This window comes from Hemicordylus capensis, chromosome 3 (assembly GCF_027244095.1).
Source record: "Hemicordylus capensis ecotype Gifberg chromosome 3, rHemCap1.1.pri, whole genome shotgun sequence".
NCBI lineage: Eukaryota > Metazoa > Chordata > Lepidosauria > Squamata > Cordylidae > Hemicordylus > Hemicordylus capensis.
The window spans coordinates 81,524,286-81,549,602 of NC_069659.1; the positions used below are offsets into that span (position 1 = coordinate 81,524,286).

General features: G+C 38.2%; 1 protein-coding gene across 1 annotated transcript in view; it reads left to right on the plus strand.

Moving 5' to 3' along the window:
* Positions 1-24,470, plus strand: part of NCAM2 (neural cell adhesion molecule 2) — a 380,393-nt gene extending 355,923 nt beyond the window's left edge. Inside the window, exons 16-18 of the mRNA XM_053305112.1 lie at positions 9,868-10,072; positions 12,154-12,273; positions 16,626-24,470. Coding sequence (XP_053161087.1) covers positions 9,868-10,072; positions 12,154-12,273; positions 16,626-16,737 — 437 coding nt within the window. The 3' untranslated portion in view covers positions 16,738-24,470. The remainder of the gene's footprint in view (positions 1-9,867; positions 10,073-12,153; positions 12,274-16,625) is intronic.
* The last annotated feature ends 847 nt before the right edge of the window (positions 24,471-25,317 follow it).

A 25,317-nucleotide genomic window follows, 5' to 3' on the forward strand; every position in this document is an offset into this window, starting at 1 on the left:
AATTGTACATTAATGGCTTCCTTTAAAGGACTAAATTTGTGGTGGTTCTCTGCTTAGAAAGCTTAAGTCAATAAAGTTACGGAAGACTGATTATAATACCAATGTTTAAAATAAGTCACAAAATGAAATTATGTTCTGTTGGGAAATTCTCATTTGAATTCACTTTAAACCCCATATGAGCTTAATTTTTGGCATTGTGTTTGTTAATTAACAAAATGAGCACCATCTGTAAGTAAGTGTTGTATTTCACCAACTAAAGGTAACATCATCTAAAGATGAAACTTGGGGGAATTGCAGGGAGCAACTCAAGCCTAGGTTAGGATAACCAATTATCTGACATAAAACCCAAATGTTTTACAAGTAGCCAACCCAATTATTTAGCTAGCTAGACAGGCTCATTAATCAAAGTGAGTGCTACATGTAGACCTCCTAAAATTATAAATAAGCCAGTGAACAATGTCCTAGTATTGCATTCTATAATCTTACAACAAGATTATTGAAAGTCAGTTGCTCACTTGACAGTGCTACCTTCCTAGATGGTGCATAAAAGAACAACATTAAAGCAAAGCAAAAAAATTGTCCTGATTATATTATTCCTCTAGTGATTCATGTAATTAATGACTGGGGGAGGAGTAATACATAGAGAGTCCCTTTTCTGAGCCTGAAAACTTGCTTATAGAAATTAGTTTATCTTTGTATTAAATTGTTGCAGACATTTTGCATAAACAGAAACTTTCACATTCCCCTTGGATTTCACTATAGACAAATTTGGGGGCAATGCTACCATCTTACAGCCAATACATGATGATCCTTGTAATTATGTTTGTACAGCCCACCTAGTACTACTAATGCTGTTAGTACTACTAACTGTTTCAGAGGTGTGTTGATGAGACTTCAATTGAAAGAAACAGGAGATATGTGCTCTGTTCCATTTCCCCAGACAATTGATGTGAGATGGTCCAATTGATGTGAGATGGTCCACATGCACCAGGGTTGTTTAAACATTTTTATCCATGTGCCAGCTCCTTTGCATCCATCATTAGCACACCAGTAAGCTATAATCCCAAGGGAACCATGCTGTTGTGCTAAGCTACCAATTGTTGTGCTAAGCTACCAATACAAAAAAACTACCTGTAGTGTGTGGTCAAAACAGAAGGTGCTGTTGTGTGTTTCCTGCACATGTCCTAAATCTTGTAAAACATTGAGCAGGTTTATAAATTTAAATAACTTGATATACATTTCCAATATAATCTTAACTGGAAATCTCAAAGATTGTATTCTATCTCTATTGCTCATAAAACTCTCAACGCACTTCTGCGATTCTACTACTCCAAAGGAGGCCAGTATATACCTATGGCTCTCCAAGTTTTTTGAGCAAAGATTGTAGCTCAATTACTTTATGATGTCCCACTTTGGATTCAGGGAGTAACATCAGAGATGGAAATGGTTCAATCATTATTCCTTAGGGCTATCTTTGGGGTACCCAGATGTGTACCTTATTCAATACTATGTTTGGAATCTGGATCCCTTCTTCTTCTTTTTTTTTTTTAAAGCATGGGAACTCACTTTCACCAGATGGATTAAACTTTGCTTGGATATTCAGGAGCCCTCCTGTTTTTGGTTTCTATGGAGAGACTCCTTTCCTAGCCCTTGGCTGTCATATGTCTACAACAAAATATTGCAAATGGGTCTATCTCCTTCTGAAATTCTACTCATGGGAAATGAGAAGGCGAAGGTTATATTTATACAATGCCTTCATGACACTGAGCACCAGAATCTTGTTTCTAGGGGAAATAGGACCTGCTCTCCTCTATTTTTGGGGATAATGCCCCCTTCAGGGAATAGAGGTGCTAAATATTTAGCTTCCCTACACTTTTTAAAGTTTAGGATAGCTTTCACTAGGGCCTGTATGAATGTGCTGCCTTCAGCCATTTTGGAAAAAAGATGTAATAAGGGATTGTCAGATTTTGGCCTATGCCCTTGTGGTGCAGGCCTCCCTGAAACAGTTTCTCATGTGCTGTTATATTGCTCCCTTTATTCCGATCCTAGGAAAGAACTCATATTCCCTCTGTTAGAGCAATTCTCAGGAAGAGCTGACTCCTTTTATTTGAATTTCTGTCTTGAGGCTCAAGATAATGAGGTTACTAAGGTGGTGGTGAAATTATTTTATGTCACTATTAGACTAAGATCTTCTTTAAGATCTAATTCTTAGGAGCTATTGTTTTGTCCTGATTGTTGTGTATTGTATTGCTGTTGGCATATTTTGCTTTTAATCTTGTTTTAATCTTCGTATGATCTCAGTATGGCCTATGACTGTAATAAATTGATTATTATTATTTCTTGTTTACACAGTCAGACAGGTGTTATTGACTGGTTTGTTTTATTCAGACATCGAGTCCTTCCCAAGAACCTGGGATGCCAGAATTTTATTGTCAATTGTTATAGATATCATCGCAGAATATAGGCTGTTCCCAGTAAAGCTGCTTTTTGTAATTGGCTGATGGTGATTTCTGTGGCCCCTATGCTGTTGAGGTGCATTATTATTTCTTGTTTACACAGTCAGACAGGTGTTATTGACTGGTTTGTTTTATCCAGACATTGACTCCTTCCCAAGGACCTGGGATGGCTGAATTTTATTGTCAGTTGTTATAGATATCGTCGCAGAATATAGGCTGTTCCCAGTAAAGCTGCTTTTTGTAATTGGCTGGTGGTGATTTCTGTGGCCCCTATGGTGTTGAGGTGCTCTTCAAGGTCTTTTGGAACTGCACCCAGGTCGCCAATTACCACTGGGATTATTTTGGTATTTTTCTGCCACAGCCTTTCAATTTCAATTTGTAGATCTTTGTATTTTGTCACTTTTTCTATTTCTTTTTCTTCTATTCTGCTATCCCCTGGTATTGCTATGTCGATTATTTTCACTTGTTTTTCTTTCTTCTTGACTACAATTATATCTGGTATATTGTGTGGCAGATGTTTGTCTGTTTGTAGTCGGAAGTCCCATAATATTTTTACATCTTCATTTTCTTCAACTATTTCAATTTTATGGTCCCACCAATGTTTGGCTACAGGTAGCTTGTATTTTTTGCAGATGTTCCAGTGTATCATCCCTGCTACTTTGTCATGCCTTTGTTTGTAGTCAGTCTGTGCAATCTTTTTACAACAGCTGATTAGGTGGTCCACGGTTTCATCTGCTTCTTTACAAAGGCGGCACTTGCTGTTTGTTGTTGACTTTTCTACTTTTGCTCTTGTTGCCTTTGTTCTTAGTGCCTGTTCTTGTGCAGCCAGTATTATACACTCTGTTTCTTTCTTCAAGGTGCCATTCTTAAGCCATTGCCAGGTCTTGGTGATGTCTGATTTTCCACTTATATTGTGCAAATATTGACCATGCAGTGGCTTATTTTTCCATTTTTCTGCTCAGTTCTTGACTTGTTCTTTCTTGTAGGCGTGCCTTGTTTCATTGGTGTTGAATAGTTTTGCATTATTGACCATTTGAAGTGCATCTTCTTCACTGTCCTTGATATATTCTTCAAGGCCTCTTTTCTCCTCTACTGTTTGATGGACTTGCAGCATCCCTCTTCCACCTGAGCTGCGAGGGAGGTAGAGCCTATCGACATCACTGTGGGGGCGCAGAGCATGATTGATGGTCATGATTTTCCTGGTCTTACGATCTAGAGTCTCTAGCTCAGCCTGGGTCCAGTCTATTATTCCTGCAGTGTATCTGATAACAGGTATAGCCCAGGTGTTTATGGCTTCTATGGTGTTCCCGCCATTGAGTTTGGACTTGAGGATTTTTCTATCTCTCCTGATGTATTCACTTCCGATTTTTCTTTTAACTTCAGTGTGTGCGATGTTATCAGCCTGGAGAATGCCCAAGTATTTGTAATGTTCTTTCTCTTCCAGGTTCTTGATCTTGCTTCCATTGGGCAGTTCTATTCCTTCTGTTTTTGTTATTTTCCCTCTGTTCTTTATTAATGCAGTACACTTGTCTAGTCCAAACTCCATTGCTATATCTCTACGGAATATACGGACAGTGCTTAGCAGTGATTTGATTTCTGACTGGGACTTTCCATACAACTTCAGATCGTCCATGTACAGCAGATGGTTGATTTGACTTGATGTTTTAGATGTTTGGTATCCGAGGCCTGTTTTTTTTAGTATTTGTGAAAGTGGGGTCATGGCGATTACAAACAACAGAGGGGATAGTGAGTCCCCTTGGAAAATGCCTCTTCTAATGCTAACCTGTCCAAGTGTCTCACCATTGATTGTTAACTGTGTACTCCACATGCTCATTGCTTTTTTTTTTTATAAATATCTGAATGTTTTTGCTGACACCAGTTGTTTCTAAACATTTTAGTATCCATGTGTGAGGCAATGAATCAAAGGCTTTCTTGTCCATCCATGCAAGACGTAGATTGGTTTTTCTTCTCTTGCAGTTTTCTAAAATTATTTTGTCAATCAGCAGCTGGTCTTTTGTGCCTCTGGTGTTCGGGCAATTTCCTTTCTGTTCAACTGGAAGCTGTTTGTTAGTTAATAAGTGTTGCATGACTTCATCTGCTATTATTCCAGTTAATAATTTGAACATGGTTATCGGTCTATAATTACTTCGAACTGCACCTTTTGCTTGGTCTTTCATGATGAGATGAGTTTTCCCAGTAGTTAGCCATTGTTCAATATCACCTCCTTGCAAAATGTGATTGAACTGTTTTGATAGTTTTTTATGAAGGCTTGTTAGGTGTTTAAGTCAAAAGCCATGCAGTTCATCGTCACCTGGAGCAGTCCAATTTTTAATTTTCTTTGCTCTTTCATTTATTAATTCTGGTGTTGTTATTATTAGATCTTGAATTTGTTGGTTACATTTTTTGACCTCTTTCATCCAGCCTGCTTTTTATTATAATCTATTGGATTGTCCCATAATTTTCCCCAGAATTGCACTGTTTCTTCTTTATTTCATGTTTCTACGTTTCTTGCAGTTTCTCCTTCTATGCTTTGGTAGAAACGTCTCTGATTTGACTGGAATTGGAGATTCTGCCTGTGTTGTGTAATTCTGGCTTCATACCTGTTTATCTTCTTTGACACTGCTGTTATTTGCTGCTTTATTATTTCCAGGACTTCTCTAATTTTCCTTGAATCTAGGTGGTAGTTTTGGATCAGATACTGTTTGGTGTTTTCATTCTTCAGCTTCTTGTCTTTCATATCTTTCAATTTACTAGCATCTGATCTAAGCCTGGAGATTTTATTTTCTAATCGAATCTTCCATTTAGGTGATGTACTGCTTTCTTTTTTTACAGGTCCACTGATCTTATATCCGAACTCTTGTGTTTTTATTGTTGCTGCACTGTACATTAGTTGGTTTGTTTCTTGCAAATTCTTGGTTGTTATCTCTGCAGGTGCAGCATTGACATCTTTTAATGCCTGAGCAAGTTGTTTTTTGGCTACTGTTTTTAGAGCTGGAAGTCGAACCCTGGTGGTTGTTTGGTTCATGTGCTCAGTTAATTTTTGCTTTAGTTCTTGTTGCTTTTCTGTTAAACAGCATTTGGGTTTTTGAGGTGAAGGCAAAGGGGTGGTTGCCTGGTTTTGATTTTGAAACAGTTCAGTAACACTGGCATCCTCAATTTCCAACACCTCCTCCACCTGCACCTGAGCAACTTCTTCAATTGGTGGTAATTCTCCTTCCATATCTTGAGCCTGTGTTGCTCTTTCCAGTTCTTCTAGCTCAACTCCTGTGAATACTTTATTTCTTATTATGTATCTTCTCTGGTCTGCTAGCCTTTGTTCTGTTATTTCTGTATCTGGATACTTTTGGTACATTCTTTTTAAATAACCTCTTCTAGTTGGACTAGACTTGTAATAGCAGATCATTATTTCCTTGTTGGCATTTTTCGTATATTTTTTTCGGTTAAGCGACGTTTCTTCCAGTAACTTTGCTGTCTTCAGCCCTGGTTGCTCAACTGAAGATCCTGTTGCCCACTTGCCACCAGATTTCCAGGGACTATAGCACATGGCACGGTCCTTGTTGACCCAGGCGACGACCGATCCGGTATAGATTTATTAAAGTTACGTCTCACCATATTGTTGATGGGAGAGGCACTCTTTGTCTGGCTCCTCTGGTGAGACCTGTCCAGTATGGTTGGACCTCTGGCATAGCTCTCACCTTCCTCAGAGCACACAAGCCCCACAACCACGCCAAGGTAGTGCCTCACTGGGGGTTGTTGTTGTTGTTATTATCCTAAATCTTGTATTAATTAATTATTAGTTGTTAAAAGAAAACAAAAGGTGGGTGAAAGGGAAAAGCTTGTGCCAAGTCTACTTCCAAGGAAAAGGGAGAGCTGCAAACTACCCCACTCAGAAATGAGCACCTACGCTTCACAAGTGGTAATGCATCAACTGTACATGTGTTTCTTTTGTTGTACATATGTAGCATTAGGATATCACCCATTATTTGTAATATGGTTTGTATTGGTGTGTATTGGGGAATCCCCAACATAGGGCAGGATGCCTTGGGAGGCCGAGAAACCTCCTGGGGACGGACCTCCCCCACGTGGGCCTCGTCAGACTTCTCCAACCCAGTGGGGGAGAACATGGACAAAAAACCCATCCAGGGAATGTCCTAGTGAGGATCAACTGTCATACTACTGGGGAGATTAACAGTATGCCAAGTCTTGCTATATCCAGTCTCTGGAAAATAGAGAACACGATCACTCAATCACCATCATTCATACCATAGCCCACCCATTTCGCGTGGGGCTGTGTGGTGGAGACTGCCTTTGTCGGCCTGATGGGTTATCTCCAATTGGCAATTAACAGAGGAAGTGTGACTCTGTTGGTCCTTTGGATATCTTGGTGACTTTCAATACTATCAACCATAGTATCCTTCTGGAATGTTTGAAAGTATGGGTGGTAGGAGGCATTGTTTTACAGTAGTTCCATTCCTACCACTCAGACAGTTTCCAGGTGGTGTCACTTGAAGACTGTTGCTCTTCAAAATGTGAGCTTATGTATGGTGTTCCTCAGGTCTCCATACTGCCTCCAATGGTTTTATCATGTACATGAAGCTCCTGAAAGAGATCATCATGAGATTTGGTGTGGGGTGTTATCAGTATGCTGATAACACCCAGATCTATTTCTCCATGTAAGCATGAAATGGAGAAGGCACCACCTCCCTAAATGCCTGTCTGGAGTCAGTAATGGGTTGGATGTGGGATAATAAACTGAAACTGGATCCAGATAAGCCAGAAGTACTTATTGTGTGGAGTCAGAACTCCAGAGATGATTTTGATCTGCCTGTTCTAGATGGGTTTACACTTCTCCAAAAGGAACAAGTGCACTGTCTGTGAGTGCTTCTGGATCTACAGCTCTCCCTGGTATCTCAGGTTGAGGCGATGGCCCGAGGTACTTTCTATCAGCTTTGGCTGATACGCCAGCTACGTCTGTTTCTTGATATGAACAAACTTAGAATGGTGGTACATATGCTGGTAACCTCCAGACATGACTTCTGCAATGCACTCTATGTGGGGCTCCCTTTGTTCGTAGTCTGGAAACTGCAGTTGGAACAGAATGCGGTAGCCAGGTTGGTCTCTGGGTCATCACAGAGACTACATTATTCCTGTGTTGGAAGAGCTACACTGGCTGCCAATACATTTCCAGGCAAAATACAAAGTGCTGGTTATAACCTATAAAGCCCTAAATGGCTTAGGCTCTGGGTATTTAAGAGAATGTAGTTTTCATTATGAGTCCTATCACCCTTTGAGATCATCCAGAAAGTTCATCGCCAGTTGCCACTGGCTCATCTGGTGGCTACACGGGAACAGGTCATCTCTGTTGTTGCCCCGAGACTGTGGAATGCCCTCCCTACTGAAATACAAGCCTGCCCATCTCTGTCAACTTTTTAAAAGCACTTGAAGATTTACCTCTTCACCCAAGCTTTTTAAAGTATTAAATTGTTTTAAGGTTTTTATTTCCTGTGTTATAAACTGTTCTATGTTGTTGTAAACCACCCAGAGACGAAAGTTTGGGGCGGTGTACGATAGATATAGATATATAGATATATAGATATATAGATGCAGATCCATAATAATTTAGTGTCTTATAATATTAAGACAGCACGCATACAGTCAAAATAAATACATGTGCATGCTCACATCTGAAGACATATGCTTATGTGGGGGGTGGTATTTTTACCTGTTCCCTCTTCCCCTCGAAGTACTCTGTGCAGCCTGTAATTATGTCCCTCACATATGCGCAAACCTCAGGGACATAATTGGTAGTTGCACAGAAGACATCCAGGATAAGGACAAATGAGTAAAAATACATCCCATGAGTGGAACATCTGTGCTTCAGAGGCAGACACAGAGCCACTGCACTCATGTTTATTTTGGCTACATACAAGCAGTGTTACTGTCAATGTCAAGTAGTAAATTTAGTTGGTATTTATCTATGACAATGTACATCAATGTACTCTTAAAACTACATAAAGTACATACATGCAACTAAATTAATAAGGATTGAAAGTACTGAATTTTGAAAGAAATTGATTTCTAAAAGACATGTTCTATGTTCATATTCAGGATCCAGTTCCAGTTCTCTGTCCCCTACTCTCCTATTCCTCCTGGCCTAGGAGAGGAGAGCTGGTCTTGTGGCTGCAAGCATGACTTGTCCCATTAGCTAAGCAGGGTCCACCCTGGTTGCATCTGAATAGGAGACCACATGTGAACACTGTAAAATATTCCCATCAGGGGATGGAGCCACTCTGGGAAGAGCAGAAGTTCCCTCCCTGGCTTCTCCAAGATAAGCTGAGAAAGATTCCTGCCTGCAACTTTGGAGAAGCAGCTGCTAGTCTGTCTAGACAGTACTGCGCTAGATGGACCAATGGTCTGACACAGTATATGACAGCTTCCTATGTTCCTGTGTTACTGTCAGTAGCCTAGTTATATTGATCTAAAATCTGAATATTTTAATTAGTTTTTATTCTACTTTAAAGCACACTTAATGCAGTTCTGTTCACTTATAGTGGAATAAATAAAAATTAGAGAGAGAGAGAGAGTACATCAACTGAGAAAGAACAGCTGCAGAATTAATGTTGAAAATGCCTATGTGTACAATACATTTAAAAAGTATCTTCTTTACATATAACTAATGATGGGTTCTGATAAACAAGCAGTCAAATTGTAAATGTTCTAAAAATAATAGACCGTTTGAACTCTGTTTTATCAACTCTATTTTATTTATTTAACATATTTTTATTCCGTCTCTAATGTAGATCATCTCTCTAAAGGATATGATGAGCATTTCAGTTTTATAACTAAATTATCTAATCAGTTGCTATGAAACTGTCCATTAGGCTAACCACTATTCCTAGACTGCATTTGAAGTGACTTCAAAATTACCACTTTTTGAAGTCAGGGGCTGATATCCAAAGGGAGCAAGGACATATCATGAGGAGGTCTGCAACATATGCAAGTGGGGAAAGGGAGCAATTTTTGATTATCTCCTCTACCTCCAGAAGTGCTCTGTGCAGTACAAAAATTTGTCCCTGAGGGTCACACAGCCCTTGGGGACATATTTCCAGAAGGCACAAAGCACTTCTGGAGGCAGAAAAGGTTAACAAAAAGTGTTTTCCCCCTTCCACAGACATGCTGTGGAAATTAGGAAGCCTCTGGCTGTGCTAGAAGGAGCCTTCTGTGGTGTCCTCATTTAGATAGGATGTCAGCCAAGGGCAATAATGCATATAGTAGATGAAAACTGCATCATTAAAAAAGGCTGAATCACTTTAAGTAGCTTTGCCATCGGTGCATGTTAGAACTTTTACTTGTGAACTCTTCACAGCAGCTTAACTGTGGATCTGCTTTGTCTATTTTGTTTCTTTTCAAGACACACTCTTTAATGGTCTTGGACTTGGTGCAGTTGTTGGACTGGGTGTAGCTGCTCTTTTATTAATTCTTGTCGTGACTGATGTCAGCTGCTTTTTTGTACGGCAATGTGGATTGCTAATGTGCATCACCAGAAGGATCTGTGGGAAGAAGAGTGGCTCCAGTGGGAAAAGTAAAGAGTTAGAAGAGGGAAAGGCTGCATATCTGTGAGTATCATTCTCAATATTTAGAAATGGCTAGCATGTATAAACTGCAAATCTGTCATAAATTGCAGTTAAATACAACAATAGTGCCCAATGTCATGCAAAGATTGTTAATGGATGAATTTCTTTCTTTTGTATCATTTAACATTTTTTATTGCCCACTGTTCTAATTCAGTAGTGTGATTGTGGTATTTTTAAAAGAGTCAACAGAGTAGTATAGACACATGTTCTGCTTTTAATTTCAAATAGCCCTCTGAGATCTTTATTATCAATGTTATGCATGATTATTTGGAAATATTTCCCACTGCATCCCGTCTGACTTATTCCCAAGGAAATATGCAGCTGAACAGCATATCCCTATTCATGTTTATGCTGGACTAAATATCAGTCATTTCCCCGGTCTTACTCTCAAGTACAGGACAGAACTATAAATTACATGTAGCTCCATTATAGTACTCTTTTTACACATTGCTTTTTCAAAATTCAGGCACTGAGGCTGCATTGGGGGAGGGCCTTCTTGACCATTTCTTCTCAGGCCATTTTCTGACAGAAACTTACTCCTCCACTTTCAGCTGCTTTTATTAGCTGTTCAAGGGAAAAGATAGATTCCTGCTGGCAGGGCATCAGGGGCGTAGCAAGGTTGTAGTGGGCCCAGAGACAAGATTTTGAAATCCCCGCCCCCCGAAGCTCAGCTCATGAAGTAAAGAAACCTTAAATGAGGCTGAATAGTGGTAACAAAAAGCATAGTTTGTTCATATATATATATATATATATAGAGAGAGAGAGAGAGAGAGAGAGAGAGAGAGAGAGAGAGAGAGAGAGAGAGAAATTTATATATAAAAAACCACCTATGTGCCACAATAGAACATCATCCTAAATTATTTTTTAAAAGGTTTTGTAAATTGTGGACAATGCAAGTCATTTAATGGTACTAGAGAAAGACATGCTGTTCTGGTAGCTCCAGGTCTTAACACCCACCTCAATTTTGGAGGATGAATACAACTGAAGGAAGCCCCGTCGGGTGCGTGGCTGGGGGAGTCAGTCATGTGACTTGCCGCTGGGGGGGGCCAAGGCAGTAGGCCCCCAGACAACTGTCTCCCCTTGCCCTGTTATAGTTACGCCCCTGCAGGGCATGGTAAATTTCAGTGGCAAAATAGCCTGAGAGGAAAAGGTTAAGCTGCCTCTTCCAGATTTTTGGTTTCCTCCTTTATATTGCAGCCTCAGCAGCTGCATTTTATAAAACAATTACTTTTTAGAGAATAATCAAACCACATAGATATGAAATATTAGACTCATGTCATGGTAATCCTATCATATATCACTCTGAAAGCATTGATAAATATGTTTGATAGTGAAGAAGACATGGCAGATACAAAACTTACAAAGTTAAGCATATTTAAGTCTCATTACCTTTTGTGGAAGAATTAAATACATGGTTAACATCCATATTAATGGGACAAAGGAAAGGTAGCTAATTTGGCTAGATCCTGCCCAAAATTCAAGCAACATTACTGTCTCTATGTTTGATGCTGTCCTAATGAGAAGAGGCTCTCCCAATCTAATGCATTAGTGTAATATCAGTCCAAGCATACAATTACTGCTCTGAAAATCTGACCATCATTTTTCATGAAAGCTGTGTTAGGTGTTAACGAAAACCATGTCCATGTATCCTTATACTATGGGGTTGTAACATGGCTGCCAACATTTCTCATGCTGAACAGGTCAGATATGAACCTCGTGTTTGCTATCCACAGTAGTGGGAGAAGAGAATCCAGCTAGCAATTCTATCCATTACATTTATTTTGAAATACTTGCGTATTGTTAAAATAGATGGCAATTGATCAAGCAACACCAGCATGTGTACTTGGTCAGCCCACCTTGTTTGTGCTTGGTCAACATGTTTGGTCAAAGTAAAACTGAAAGAAGCAATAGTATTGAAAGTAGTTTATTATTATTAATTATAATAGGGTTTTTCATCTCTTCCATGATTTTGAAAGTAGAATCCTGCCAATTTATAAAGTGTAATATGTTTAGATTACACAGTTGTTGCAGCTAAGAATTTTATACTATTTTATTTTTTTTAGGAAAGATGGATCAAAAGAGCCAATCGTTGAAATGAGAACTGAGGATGAAAGAATTACCAATCATGAAGATGGAAGTCCAGTAAATGAGCCCAATGAAACAACACCATTAACAGAACCAGAGTATGTAGCCTGACATTTCTAATATCTTTGCAGTTACTACTATCCATAATGTATGTTTCATTTGCAAGGAGAAAATCAAAAGAGATAAGAGGATTTACATAACATAGTACATTAATCAACTGTTATAGCACTGTAACCCATATCAATAACACCTTTACTCAGAGAACATGGATTTGCATGGATTCTAACTATTTCTAAATGGATATCTTCCTACCAGTCTCCATATGGACTGAAATGAGGGTTATAATTCGATAAAATAACAGTATATGAAAAAAAGAATGAAATTTCTTGAGAACTGTTAAATACTCTTATAGTGCCTTGCAACATATGGTACATCTTTTCTAGGACCTGCCTGCAATTATGTGCTCTGGTGTAGCTAAAGTTAGTTGTGCTTACATCTGTTTGAAATAAACAGAATTTAGTTTTGCCACAAGTAACTTATCCTATAAATTTTAATGTGATGTCACAACATCTAATTTTAGTTGCATTAGAAGTCAGTAAGTAGAGAAAAATACAGAAATTATGTGGTCTTGTGCTATTCTCTATATTCCTACTCAGCATGAGTTACATTAGCCATTCCTTTCCTGACATATTCTACGTTCATAATACTTCATGCCTTACCTACAGTGGATTGCCTACAGCGGCTGTTTCACAGCCTGAAGCTAATATTTAGCAACAACCATATGTACCCGAAACACTGGTTCCACAGAATTCAAGAAAGAACAAGTTGTGAAAGACAATACATAAATATAAATAGTAAGACTGATACATAAAGACATCAATTAACCGTTCTTCCAGATATGTAAATAATTAGATGGAAGAGAATGACTAAAATTATCTTGATTTATGATCAGAATAAAATCTGACCATATCATGAAAAAATGATTAGAATTAGCTTGACCTGTTCAAAGATGAATAATATGAGTCAATTTTTCAGAAATGGCAGTGTGCCACATAGCCTGGTACCAAGATGTCAAAAACATAGCTTTATGCTTCCAATGTTGTGTAATGGATAATCTAGCCGCAGTTAACATGAAAACTCTAAGATCCTTAGATGATAATTCCAAATTAACTCCTGAAAATACATTTAATAGAGCCAACTATGTTCTCATATCTAACTTCTGTTGTGTAATTTTACCCATTTCGAAAAATACCTCTGTCCAAAAGCAGAAAATACTGGGACAAGACCAGCATAAATGGAAGTATGTACCCCTATTACCACAGGCATTCCAGCATAATGGGCACAAACTCTTATTGATGTGGGATAATCTAGAAGGGGCCAAATATCACCTGTGAAAGAGCTTAACAAAATTCTCTCTAATTGGGGAAGAGGTGGAAAACACTTTGTTGTAGGACATTTCCCCAGGCCAACTTAAGGCCAATTAATGGATCAGATGATTGAATTATTAAAATCTCGTATAATCTAGAAATAAGGCCCTTAGAATCTTCTGAAGTCCTTAATATTAATTCCTCAAACATAGTCAAATTCCTATTAGCCTGCTTTAACTATATCAGGATGTAAAATAAAGAACTGAAACTGAAGAAAATTTAACCAAGAGTAATGTTTATTCATAAACTTCTCCCAAAATGGTTCTAAATCAATTGGCTTATCCAAATAATAAAAATCCTTTAATCTATTTGTGACACCTCCAAAGACATCAAGTAAATGAGAGAGTAAGTCAAAAGCTGGACATTTAGGATGACTACAAATGGGGACTATGGGGAGGGGGCAAAAATTTTATGCCATTTCCCCCAGATCTTAAAAGTGGTTCTTTAAAATGGATTTGTATCAGATTTAGAACTCTTAATAAATTCAAATACCAATAACAGGTTGTTAATATTACCAAGATGTTCTTCAGGAACCTCCATCTTCACCCAGAATTTAACTTCCAGGTCTACTATTAACTAGGGGTGTGCAATTCGGTATTTTCGGTGTTTCGGTTCGGACCCGAACCGAAACACCCCAGTTCTGTTCTGTGCCCGAATTTTGCTCATGTCTTTAAGGTTTAGATTCTATGATAGCAAATTAGAGTGGATTCATGGTGTGTAATTGAAAATTACATTTCATTTGCTATCATAGAATCCACACTCAGAATACCTCAGAAACAACAGACCCCTGTACACCATGGGTTAGAAACCCATGGGGGTGGTTGGCACCCTACATGCACTATACCACCACTCGCTCTGGGCCACCCCAGCACCCCCCAAGTGCACTTATGGGGCTGCTGAAAGCTCCATTCTATTATAACTTATGAGGAAAAACCTTAAAGACGCATAAACAATTAACCAAAAATCAGCCCTCTGCCCAAATCCTTTGAAAAAATTCAGGTAGCTTCCTTGCCCCTACCCGGCACTGCCACCAACCCCACACTGCTCTAGGCCACACCTTTCCCCCCGACATGAAGCGATACACCCTCCATTATACTTAATGGGGGGAAACCTTAAAGACACGTAAACTTCAGAAATTCACCAAAAATCAGCCCTCTGCCCAATCACTCTGCAATTGGGGTGGTAGCCTCCACCCATTAGGCACTACCACCCCACCCCACTCTTTTGGCCCCAGGAACTTTTCAATTAAAGTAAAAGGAAAGCAATTTCTGCATTGAAATCAATGGAGGCAAAAAGGCGGGAAATTCAAAGAGACGTCAAACTGAAAATGGAGGGGGAAGAAGAAGACAAGGCTGGCACTTTTCTAGGGCACAAAAAGGAGACCCGAAACACCCGAAAAATTCAGACCCGAAACGGGTGATTCGTTTCGGGTCCGAAAATTATCGGGTCTCATCATGGGTGATTCGGTTCGGCTCCGAATCACCCAAAATTGGTCGTTTCGGGCACAGATCGTTCTGTGCCCGAAACGTTTTGCACATCCCTACTATTAAACACAAAATATCCCTAAGATGTGAGGCTTCATAGTAGGCCATCTGCAGCAGCAGCTAATGAGATGATTTGAACCCTACATATTTATTGAATTTCATATTATAACAATAAGTAATATTAATTTTAGACATTGAGAATGAAGCAAATTAATTTGTAGTATATGCTACAATGACTCAGTCATGATAGTGTTTTATGAAAATATCTAGTTTTCTGGATTTATTAATTGGTGCACAATTTATTATATGTCCTCTGAGAATCTCAAACATTAATGCAGTTCCATATGAACTTTATTGTACAAAGTAATGGAAATACTATATATATATTATAGTAAAGGAAAATATCTAACATCTTCAAACTTGGCACCAATGCCTACTGATATCAACCTGGAGATGTGGATTTTATTTTGTGACCATTTTTGTGGAAGAGAAATGTTTCTTTGAATCGCCTTAAGTCTGCAATGCATTTCAAGTGAAGTGTTTGAACAGGCTGCCATAATGTTTAAACAGGGAACATGTCATAGCTGAGTGGTTAAGCTCATGTGTTACATGCAAAAGGTCCCAGGTTCAATCTCAGGCACCTCCATGTAGGGCAGGAAAAGACCATTGTCTGAAGCCCTGGACAGCCACTTCTGTATACCATGGGTTCGTAACTTATGGCATGGGTACAAAGTGTGGCATGTAAAATGATTCTGAGTGGCACTCACAATGCTAAGAAGACTGCCCACTACAATGTCTGATGCCTCTCTGGCATGTCACTGCTTGCTGTAGCAGGCAGAAGACATCCAGGATCAATGGCACAGGTTTCTTTGGCTCTGCTGGCTGGCTGGCTCTCTCTGTCTCTCTCTCTTGAACATGCAGATTCTGAAAAAAATGCGCACATGTGAGAAATAGCCAGCCAACCGGTAGGGCCAAGAAGACCACCTCTGCTAATCCTAGATGTCCACTGCCTGCTACGGCAAGGTGTGGCATGCCAGTCACAGCCGGCAGTCGGCCCTGTAGCAGCAGCTGCTAAAGCAACTAATTCTGTGCTTTGTTGATGCCCAAAATGGAGGGGACAATGCACAAAGGTTTGTTGAAGGATAGAGAGACTAGCCAGCATGCGCCATTGCCAGCTGGGCCTGCACGCCATTTGTCAAAAGGCAGGTGAGGAGAAGAGGGGCAGCAACTTAGTGTTAGTCTTCAGGCCCAGGGGCACTGAGTTGGCTGGCCAGGGGAAGGGTTAGAGAGGCAGGGATGAGACAGCATAACTGCTGGGTTTGCCTCACTGCCGGTCACATACAGGGTGGGGCAGCAATTTGTAAGCTGCCTGGGGTGACAGTAAGGCACAAGCCTCTGCTCTTTCTGGTAAGTAGTGAACTTGTCTTGCATAACAAGTGAACTTGCATTTCATAACATGTTGTCATTTGTGAGAATGCTCCTTTTCAAACTGCATGGTTTTCAACAACTAGTATTTTATTTATTCTCATTTGATCACAGGAAATTGCCATTAAAGGAAGAAAATGGAAAAGAAGTTTTAAATTCAGAAACTATAGAAATCAAAGTCTCTAATGACATCATCCAGTCGAAAGAAGACGATAGCAAAGCATAATGCAACAACTACGGCTGTCTAGAGGGGAGAAACAAGCATTTGGAATTTGGATTCAAATAAATCTGTGACCAAAACTTTACAGCTGACCTTAATTTGGGGGGCAACTTAAGATGGAATAATTCATAGAAGTAGTTCAAACTGCTTCTGTTGACTGTCCGTTTTCATTTTATTTCAATAGTTTTAGTCTGTAGTCCTGGCTGACATCAGTCCCGTGATCTCAGTTTGGCAAATCAGCCAATATAAATATTGTAATTTATTTTATTGCTGGGAAAAAAATCTCTTTATAAAACATCAAGATACCCCCTTAGCCACAGATTGTACATGAGACAGCTGCACCTCTTATAATGGAAGTTAAACCCATGAGAGAAAGTGCCATATACATTTATATTTGTTTGTATTTGCAATTTTAAAAGATTTTGGTTGCCTTTAAAATAAAATAAAAATAAAAATATATATAAATAAATAAATATATATATATATATATATAATATATCAGTCTCAGTTAGAAATTAGATATATGTGGCTGGCAAAGGCTAAATAGTGACCTCAGCTACAGTTGACCTTTGACACAACAGACTTCTGCATGGTGATAACCCTGCACTTTCACACCAGTTCCTAAATACAATGAAGGGTTCATAGGTTTGGTGTACAGAAATTAACAAAGGTGTGAACTATTTTGACAAAAATCTTGATCATCTCTCACATTCCACAGAAATGTTAGCACTTCAGATATTTTCTATTTTTGTTCAAAAGATTGTCTGTTCGCTAAAAATGTCAGAATTTATTTTGTGAGAAAATAAAATCTGAATTATTACCATTGCACTCAGCTTAAAAGGAAATCTTAACAATAAATACAAGCTCAACAGAGATGCCACTATCTATTTATAAAAGAGAATATTGCACATTCTTTATTTTCATTCATTTAGTACAAAAATAAACGTCTTTGTTTTCATTTAACAAGTTATTTCTCTAAACCTGTAGGGCAGAATCCAAAGAGCTACTTCTGGAATATCTATGCCCAGCTGGATTTTCATTTTTTACCCCTTTGGGCAGTAGTCACTTCATGCTGCAATATTACAAAATGTTTTGGAAACTTCTCACCTTCAAAACAGGTTGTCATACAATATGAGAAAACACAAGTCCAAAGCTTTTGCATATGAGGAACCAGTCACATGGCTCTTTCGATTCAGGCCCAAATATGTACTGATGGTGTAAACTATTAAGTATTTGCCCTAATTTCTACACTTTTTTCTCTTTTTAGTTTAGGAATAGTTATAACAACACTTAATTTATAATGAAAACAATCATCACGAAAAGACAGATTTCAATATAATAGGAAAATATGAAAATTAAACATCTGTATTGTCTTTCTCATTATTGTGATTTGTTTTAATGCTTATTCAATCCCTTAAGATATTTACCACAATAAATGAATCCCAATTATTAACATGAGGAATAAAAATTTGAACCACATCTAACAAAGAGTCCGTTCAGACCATTACTTTCTGATCCATGCAATTAAAAGGGAGACATGCTGAGAGTGCACCCATCCTGACATCCTCCTGGTGCCTTCCTTTGTAAGAGAAATGTGGTTTTTCCAAATCACCACTCTACTCACAACCCAAATACTATTTTACATTGAGCTCAAAAGTTTTCTAGCTTGAAACAGGCTTTTCAGAGTGTTTTGAGCTTGAGACAAAATGCCCTTCAAAATGAAAGGCCTCTTTTGAGCTCAAAACAAAATGATCCCATTTCGAGTTGAAATGTTCTGAGCGTTTTGAGCACGATTTTGTAGCCTTGTTTTTCTGGGAGAGCACAATTGGGGTTTGCAGGTAGACCAGGCCTCCACTCCATGTCAGCCCAACTCAGAGACCTGATCTACCCAGTGACCTCAGTTGGTAGGCCCTTGAAAAACGACCCTACAAAATGGCGCTGGAAACACTCAAAATATTTTGTGTTTGCTTTGTTGAAACAGCCAACTTGGCTGCCATTTCAATGAAACATTTCAAGCATCTTGCGTTTCGTTTCAAGCTGCTCTCCAGCACACTCTATAAAGGAATGTACCAAGAGGACATCAGGACATATGCAAATTGCATCAGGATGGGTGTGCTCCAGAGTTGCCAGAACCTAAGGGGTATACTCGTGGGTCAAATGGGCTGTAAGCCAGCATTTGGCTTTTTTAAAAGCCAAATCTGCCCACCTAGGTGTGCTCTCAGTATATTTTCCTTGTAATTGTTTGGGATGGAAGAATGTCATCCAAACTGGCCCAATGAATATTTCCTCTTATATCCCCTCTTGTCAGAGACAACAGAAGGAAATATGGCTCATTGTGCCTAAAAATAAAAATAACCCATTCCAACATGAATTCATATCAGTATAGGGTGTGTAATATTTAAACAACTAACAGGTTCCCAATATTCAGGATTCCCAGTATTCATATTTTCCCATACTACCATGATAACCTTGGGTAGAAATGCTGACTTTGTAGAGAGTAAGTAGATGGCTATGCAACCAGTGAGGATGAAAGAGATAAATAATATTTGGTCATTTGATGTTATTTTCAGCCACAGGTGATCAAGGTTAATAATGATTTTTTTTCTTCTTAATAGATTTGGAAATTGATTTGCTAAACAGTTAAAATCTTTTTTTTCCCTTTTGAATGTTAAACTGTGATTGAACAAGAAACTGGGTCAAGTTAAGAAAATTTAAGATACAGAAATTCAAATCAAGGGGCTTGTGTTGCTATGTTATTAGTCCTATGCTTAGGGAAAACCAGAAAGCTTGGATCTGTAAGATTGCTCTTTAACAAACTTGTCTTAGCAGGCAAAACAATTAGCAGATCTCTACATGGCTTATACTGATTTTCTTATCAATTTCTTCCTGGGACTGGTATTTATTAGTAATATTCTGGAAGCTTTCTGCTGGACTGGACTCTTTTTTAAAATAGCAGTTATTGCTAAGTCCATGTATCAATGATGTCCCAAAATAAAAACAAACTGAAGTCAGGTCCTCTTCTGCTATTGATTGAAATGTTATTTAAGTAATAGAAAGGAGAAGGACCATTAAAAAAAAATCACACCAACCTGCTGTGCAGGTTGATGAGGGTGATTTAGTATTGTCCATGCCATGTGACCATCTAAGAAACATGCCCATGGTGCTTCTCCACATGCCTCTTCTGTTATTATTATTCTGAAGTCACATGTGATATTACTTGTGTTATTCCAATGCAAGCAGTATGGTGACATGTGATTGCACAAGCATAAAGAGTAGCAGAAGAGCCTTGTTGTGCAGTATTGTGGGAGTGTTTGTTAGACACTAGCAGCAGCATGGGTGGTTATTATGTCATGTAAGCCTGTGATTGTCTCACTGCTGTGTAAGTTTGTACAAAATACTACAGAACCATTTGGGGACAGTGCCCTTAGGTTGTACTCTTATCCACACTTACCTAGGAGTAAACCCTATTGGACATGGTAGGGCTTATTTCAAGGTAAACAGGATAGGATTGTTTTATTAGTTAAATTTCAGTTGGTATGTAGGGCTTTAAGCCTTTCTTCTTGGAATTAGGTCAAACATGGCAAATACAGATCAGAATTTTACAGAACAAACCATCTAACAAAATATCAGTGTTTCCAGTGGAAGAACAACACATGATAATTTATAAGGTATGTAGAGAACAGGAATAAATTGGGTGTTCTTTCCCCCATTAACAGATAAGAGTATTCCTAAAAATATAAATGTCACATTTCACTACCTGAGAGTAAATGAGTTAGTATAAAATGTCATCTGAGTCATGCTAACATAGCTATCAGTAAAAGTAATACAAAGTAAAGTATATTAATGTTGGGCCTTGCATCCCATTCAATCTTTGATGTTCTTTGTCACTTGGCACAGTGGTGGTGAATGTCTAAGACTGAATGCACTATTGCTACTCGTATTACTATTCTGTTCTACTGCTGAGTGGCAAATGAGGGTGGAAGATGCCCATTAGAAGAGGGCATTACTTGATGGCAGAGGCAGGAGTTGCACAGAACTACACAAAGCTCAATTCCTTGAAAGAGCATGAACCAGTGACATTATTGACCAATATCACTAATCCTCAAGGTTGCCACTCAGCAGTGGCTAGATAATGAATTCAGATCCTGGCATGCACCACTACTGATACAGATGGTGCAAAGACAATCTCTTTTAAAGTACATTGGGATTTTTTTTTAGAAGATAAAGTTGGATTTCCCATAACACTTTTAATTGCTGTCTGTCACTATTTCAATGTACAATCTCCAATATATGATGAAGAATAATTTAATTAATGAAGGCATACATGTGGACTCACCTTTTGATGCTCATTCTGGTTATGTCCAAAAACAAACAAACAAACAAACAACCTTCTAGGTCTTATTCCTAAGGCTGGCTATAAGAGGCCAAATGCAATGATCAGATGTTCCTTATTTGAAGATAATTTTCTTAAATGCATTTAAGGAGATCACAAACTTCTTATGGCAGAGCATTACAGCTCTGTAGCTATCTGTAGACCAGGCACAATGTTTTAAAAAGGCTCTTCTTTTTGCAGCTTTGATCTTGGTGCCTGAAACCTAAGGAATATTTGGGAACAAAAATCCCACCATATAGGGCCATGCAAGAATGTAGTATGATTTATCCTAAACAGTTTATAGGAGTGGAATAGAATTTCTGTATTTCCATAAGTATATACAGCTTACTTAGGCACACAATAAAATTAAAAAGAAAAATATATATAACAGCTGTTCTATAACAATAAATTCCACTAAATATCTTCTTGCTTAGAACCTATTGTGTATCAGAAAACTGTTATTTTTTTTACGATTGTGAAATATTCTTTATTTAAGTGCCAATCAGTGAGTCAATTTTCCCTGTTACTTAGATAATTAAGATGTATTTGTGCCTTTGGGTAGCATGCCCCTCTGCTTCAGTAAAGCAAAAACACCAACAGCCCTTCTTCAACTATTTATCTAAAATTTGCCCTGTTTCAGCTAATGAAGAACCTCATACTTCCCTTCCCAGAAATGAAAATAAACCTGGGCATTATCATTCATCCACATTAACCATTAAAAACCCATCTACCTAAGATGTGGCAAAGCCGCTATTTGTTCACATTTGTTTTGTATGTTGCGAAATGTACTTGTGTGTATAGACTTCAGTGCTCAAATTTCAGTCAGGAGAGAGTTACCTATGAATCAGAACTCTTGAGGAGGCGTTTCAAAGACAAAAACTCCAGCAAAGTGTCATCTCCTACAAAAAGTCAGTAAGAAAAGCAAAAGCCATGTTAATAGCCCTTTTCAGGCAGTCCTCAGGATACAATGACTGTGCATGGTTGGGGTGGCAACCGACATGTTCTGTAGAATGTATGTAAAGATACCCTCCCCATCCCATATACAGCTTCATATATGGGCCTCCTGCACCATTCTAATGAACATACATAGATTGGGTTGAAGCCTGTCATATCAATGCCACCTTCTCACACACATATGTTCTTTGTACATGAATGAACACCTCAAAAAGCCTAATGCTATGAGCTTTTGAGAGATTTTCTTATTTGACCAATCCTTATGGACAATGTTGTTAGAACATTCTTATGCCAAAATAGCCTTCCAAGTTTTTAATTATTCCCTTAACCCTAAACATTTGTCTGTTTTACATTAAGGATCCTCAAAGGACTTTCCTTCCATTTTCTATGAAAACTAAAACCATTAGGAATATTCCTTGCAAAGCTAGTACTGAATTCACTGCCTGTGCTTTAGTTATTACCATAAATTATTTACCTACCACTTCAATTATTTCTGTGCATGCGGTGGTGACAAGATCTCTGCATCACTGACCTAAAATCACAGGCTACTATGATCACCCTACTCACTCTAAGAGATAAAAATATAGCACATTTCACAAAATAATTCAAAGGGTCCTTGAAGGTATTTAGTTCGATTGGATAAGCTGTCCTTCAATCAGAATCTGTAGGCTAGATAATTCTAGCCCTTTGCATGGTTTCATCTTCTCATCAGAGTGAATCCAAAAGCTTGATATATTTTGGAACTTTAAAAAGCAATGGATTAGATTTTCTGTAAATCACAAATGACAATAGTGTGAGCTCTGTCTGAACAAGACATGATAGCTGACATTATCTGTAGCAGTACAGAACTGCTACATGCCACATTGGGCTGCTGTGGACCCATAAAGCAGTTCCAATGCTGTAGAAAATAGATGGTTGCTTCCACAGTTTCTCCCATTCATGGCAAGGGGGAAAGCTGTGGTAGCGTTGCTGTGCACTCCTATTCTCAACAGTACTGGGCTGCCTGAGTCCAAAGCTGTCCGGACACAGTGCACAGCTGCTCCGTTCCACTGTGTGTCATGTCAGCCATTATATATATTTGATCTGTTTTCTTCTTTTAAGTTCATTTTTGTGCAGGCAAATACATGGAAACGAGACTGGTTAAGATCAACATGTGTATACTTCTATAACAAAATTACATTAAAGAAGCTTCTACACACTTTTTGAACCACTTTCCAAGATTTATTGTAAGGAGCTGCATATTGAAATTGGCTGCTGATGCAAAGCAACTATACACTATTAATTTTTCAATATTTCCATCATTCATCTATAAATGATTGATTTATATACAGATTGTCACAACCTGATCAAACAGTTGCTGAGGCAACTGAGGTCTCACAGCAGTATTTGTATCAATACAATTTGTATCAATTATAGTTTGTCCCCTTAAAAAAAACAAAAACCCATGGTCCCTTTCTGGATGATATTTAAGCTTTGATATAGGTTTTATCATAACTGTAGGAAATGAAATAAAATGGGCATGATCCAGCCAAAAGCCAGCCAATTAAAGTTCATAGGGGACATTTAGGCATGTGCTTTAACTTTCCCATTGAAATCAATGCAACTTAAAACTGCTGAACTTTGGGTGAATTATGCCCATTGTATCTTACCACATTTGTGTTTTAAGAACACAGGTGGAATTGAGAATGTTACAGTGATGCCACGCAGGGAGCAGTGACAAAATAGGGACATTAAGACAGCAGATGCAAAGGATGATGGTGTAAGCCAAAGAGAAAGCAGCAGGTGACATGGAGGCAAAAGATGGAGAGAAATGCTGGCAGAGAAGCTAACACGCAGAGAGGGCCATAATGGGACAAAAAGGGAAAGGTCTGATTATGTTTTTAAGGGAAATTTAAGAGGATGAAACAACTTTAAATCCTGCAAATTATTTCGGTTGCATTCACATGAAGCTCTGAATGTATATAAATCAAGAACGCAAAAGACGAATTTGAACCCTTCTGGAAAATGCCATTGCTCATGCCAGACATATAGGCTACTTAGACAAGATTAAGAATAGCTTCCTGCTACAATGATTGTTGGGGTATGTATTTTGGATTCTGTGTACAGTATAATCTAAAACATACCAATTTTTGTTAGTTATGTTGTTTCAAGAGTCAATATATGGTATCTGCCACCTGAGTTAGTTCTGGCTAAGTTAGCTACCACTGGAGCAAGTTTGTTTATTGTTTCAAAATTTTATGTCCCTCTGAAATGCTGTATATATATCTAAACTGTAAAAAAAAAAAAAGATACTGCAGATGCTGAAGTTTTGTATTTATGAAAGACATTGAAAGTATGGATTACAGTTCTATCAATTATTTGTCACTCTCCACCATTTGTATATTAATAGTAAAAAGACTTTTACTTTAACAAAGTGTTGCTTTCTACATTTATGTTTTATTAAGTGCGTCTCTGCCAGGAATAAGTCAGTTCTGGTATTAAGAACACTCAACAGCCCATATTTTGTTCTTATTATTATTAATTTATTACATTTATAAACTGCCTCATCCAAAGGCTCTGGATGACAACAAATTTAAAAACACACACCATTTAAGAAACTGCTAAAAACAATATAAAAACAAAAAACAATTTAAAAGCATTTAAAATACTTTAAAAACAATTTAAAAACCTTGGGAAACCAGGCCAAACAAGTACGTTTTTAGGGCTCTTGTAAAGGCTGACAGTGAGTCTAAACTGCGGATATCTGCTGGGAGTGCATTCCATAGGCCAGGAGCAGCTATAGAAAAAGGCCCAATTCCGAGTCGCCACCAGACATATTGGTAGTAACTGGAGACGGTGGTAACTGGAGACTTAGAAAGATTATACCGAAAAGCTATCTGCATCTTATCACATTTTCTAGGACATGCTAAATAAGATTAATTCTCTCTCTCATATCACATATATGAAATCAAAGCCTTCATTTTTTGCAAACACACTATTGTAACATTTTGAATAACTCCATGGGCACAGCTGCAATCTTGGTCTAATTTTAGCAGGTAAGGAACAAAGAACCCATTATATCAAGTATGTACAGAAAACTAATGTTAATTTGTATAGTTTATTCAGAAATAGGACATTAGGTAGAAGAAAGTATGCTTTTAACAAAATGTTATTTGTTAGCTGTTCCATAACAAATTGTTTTCTGGTCAATTCACAATAAAAGAGTATAAAACATACAACTTAAAACACATTAAAAATTACTGCAAAAAAACCCCACCAAA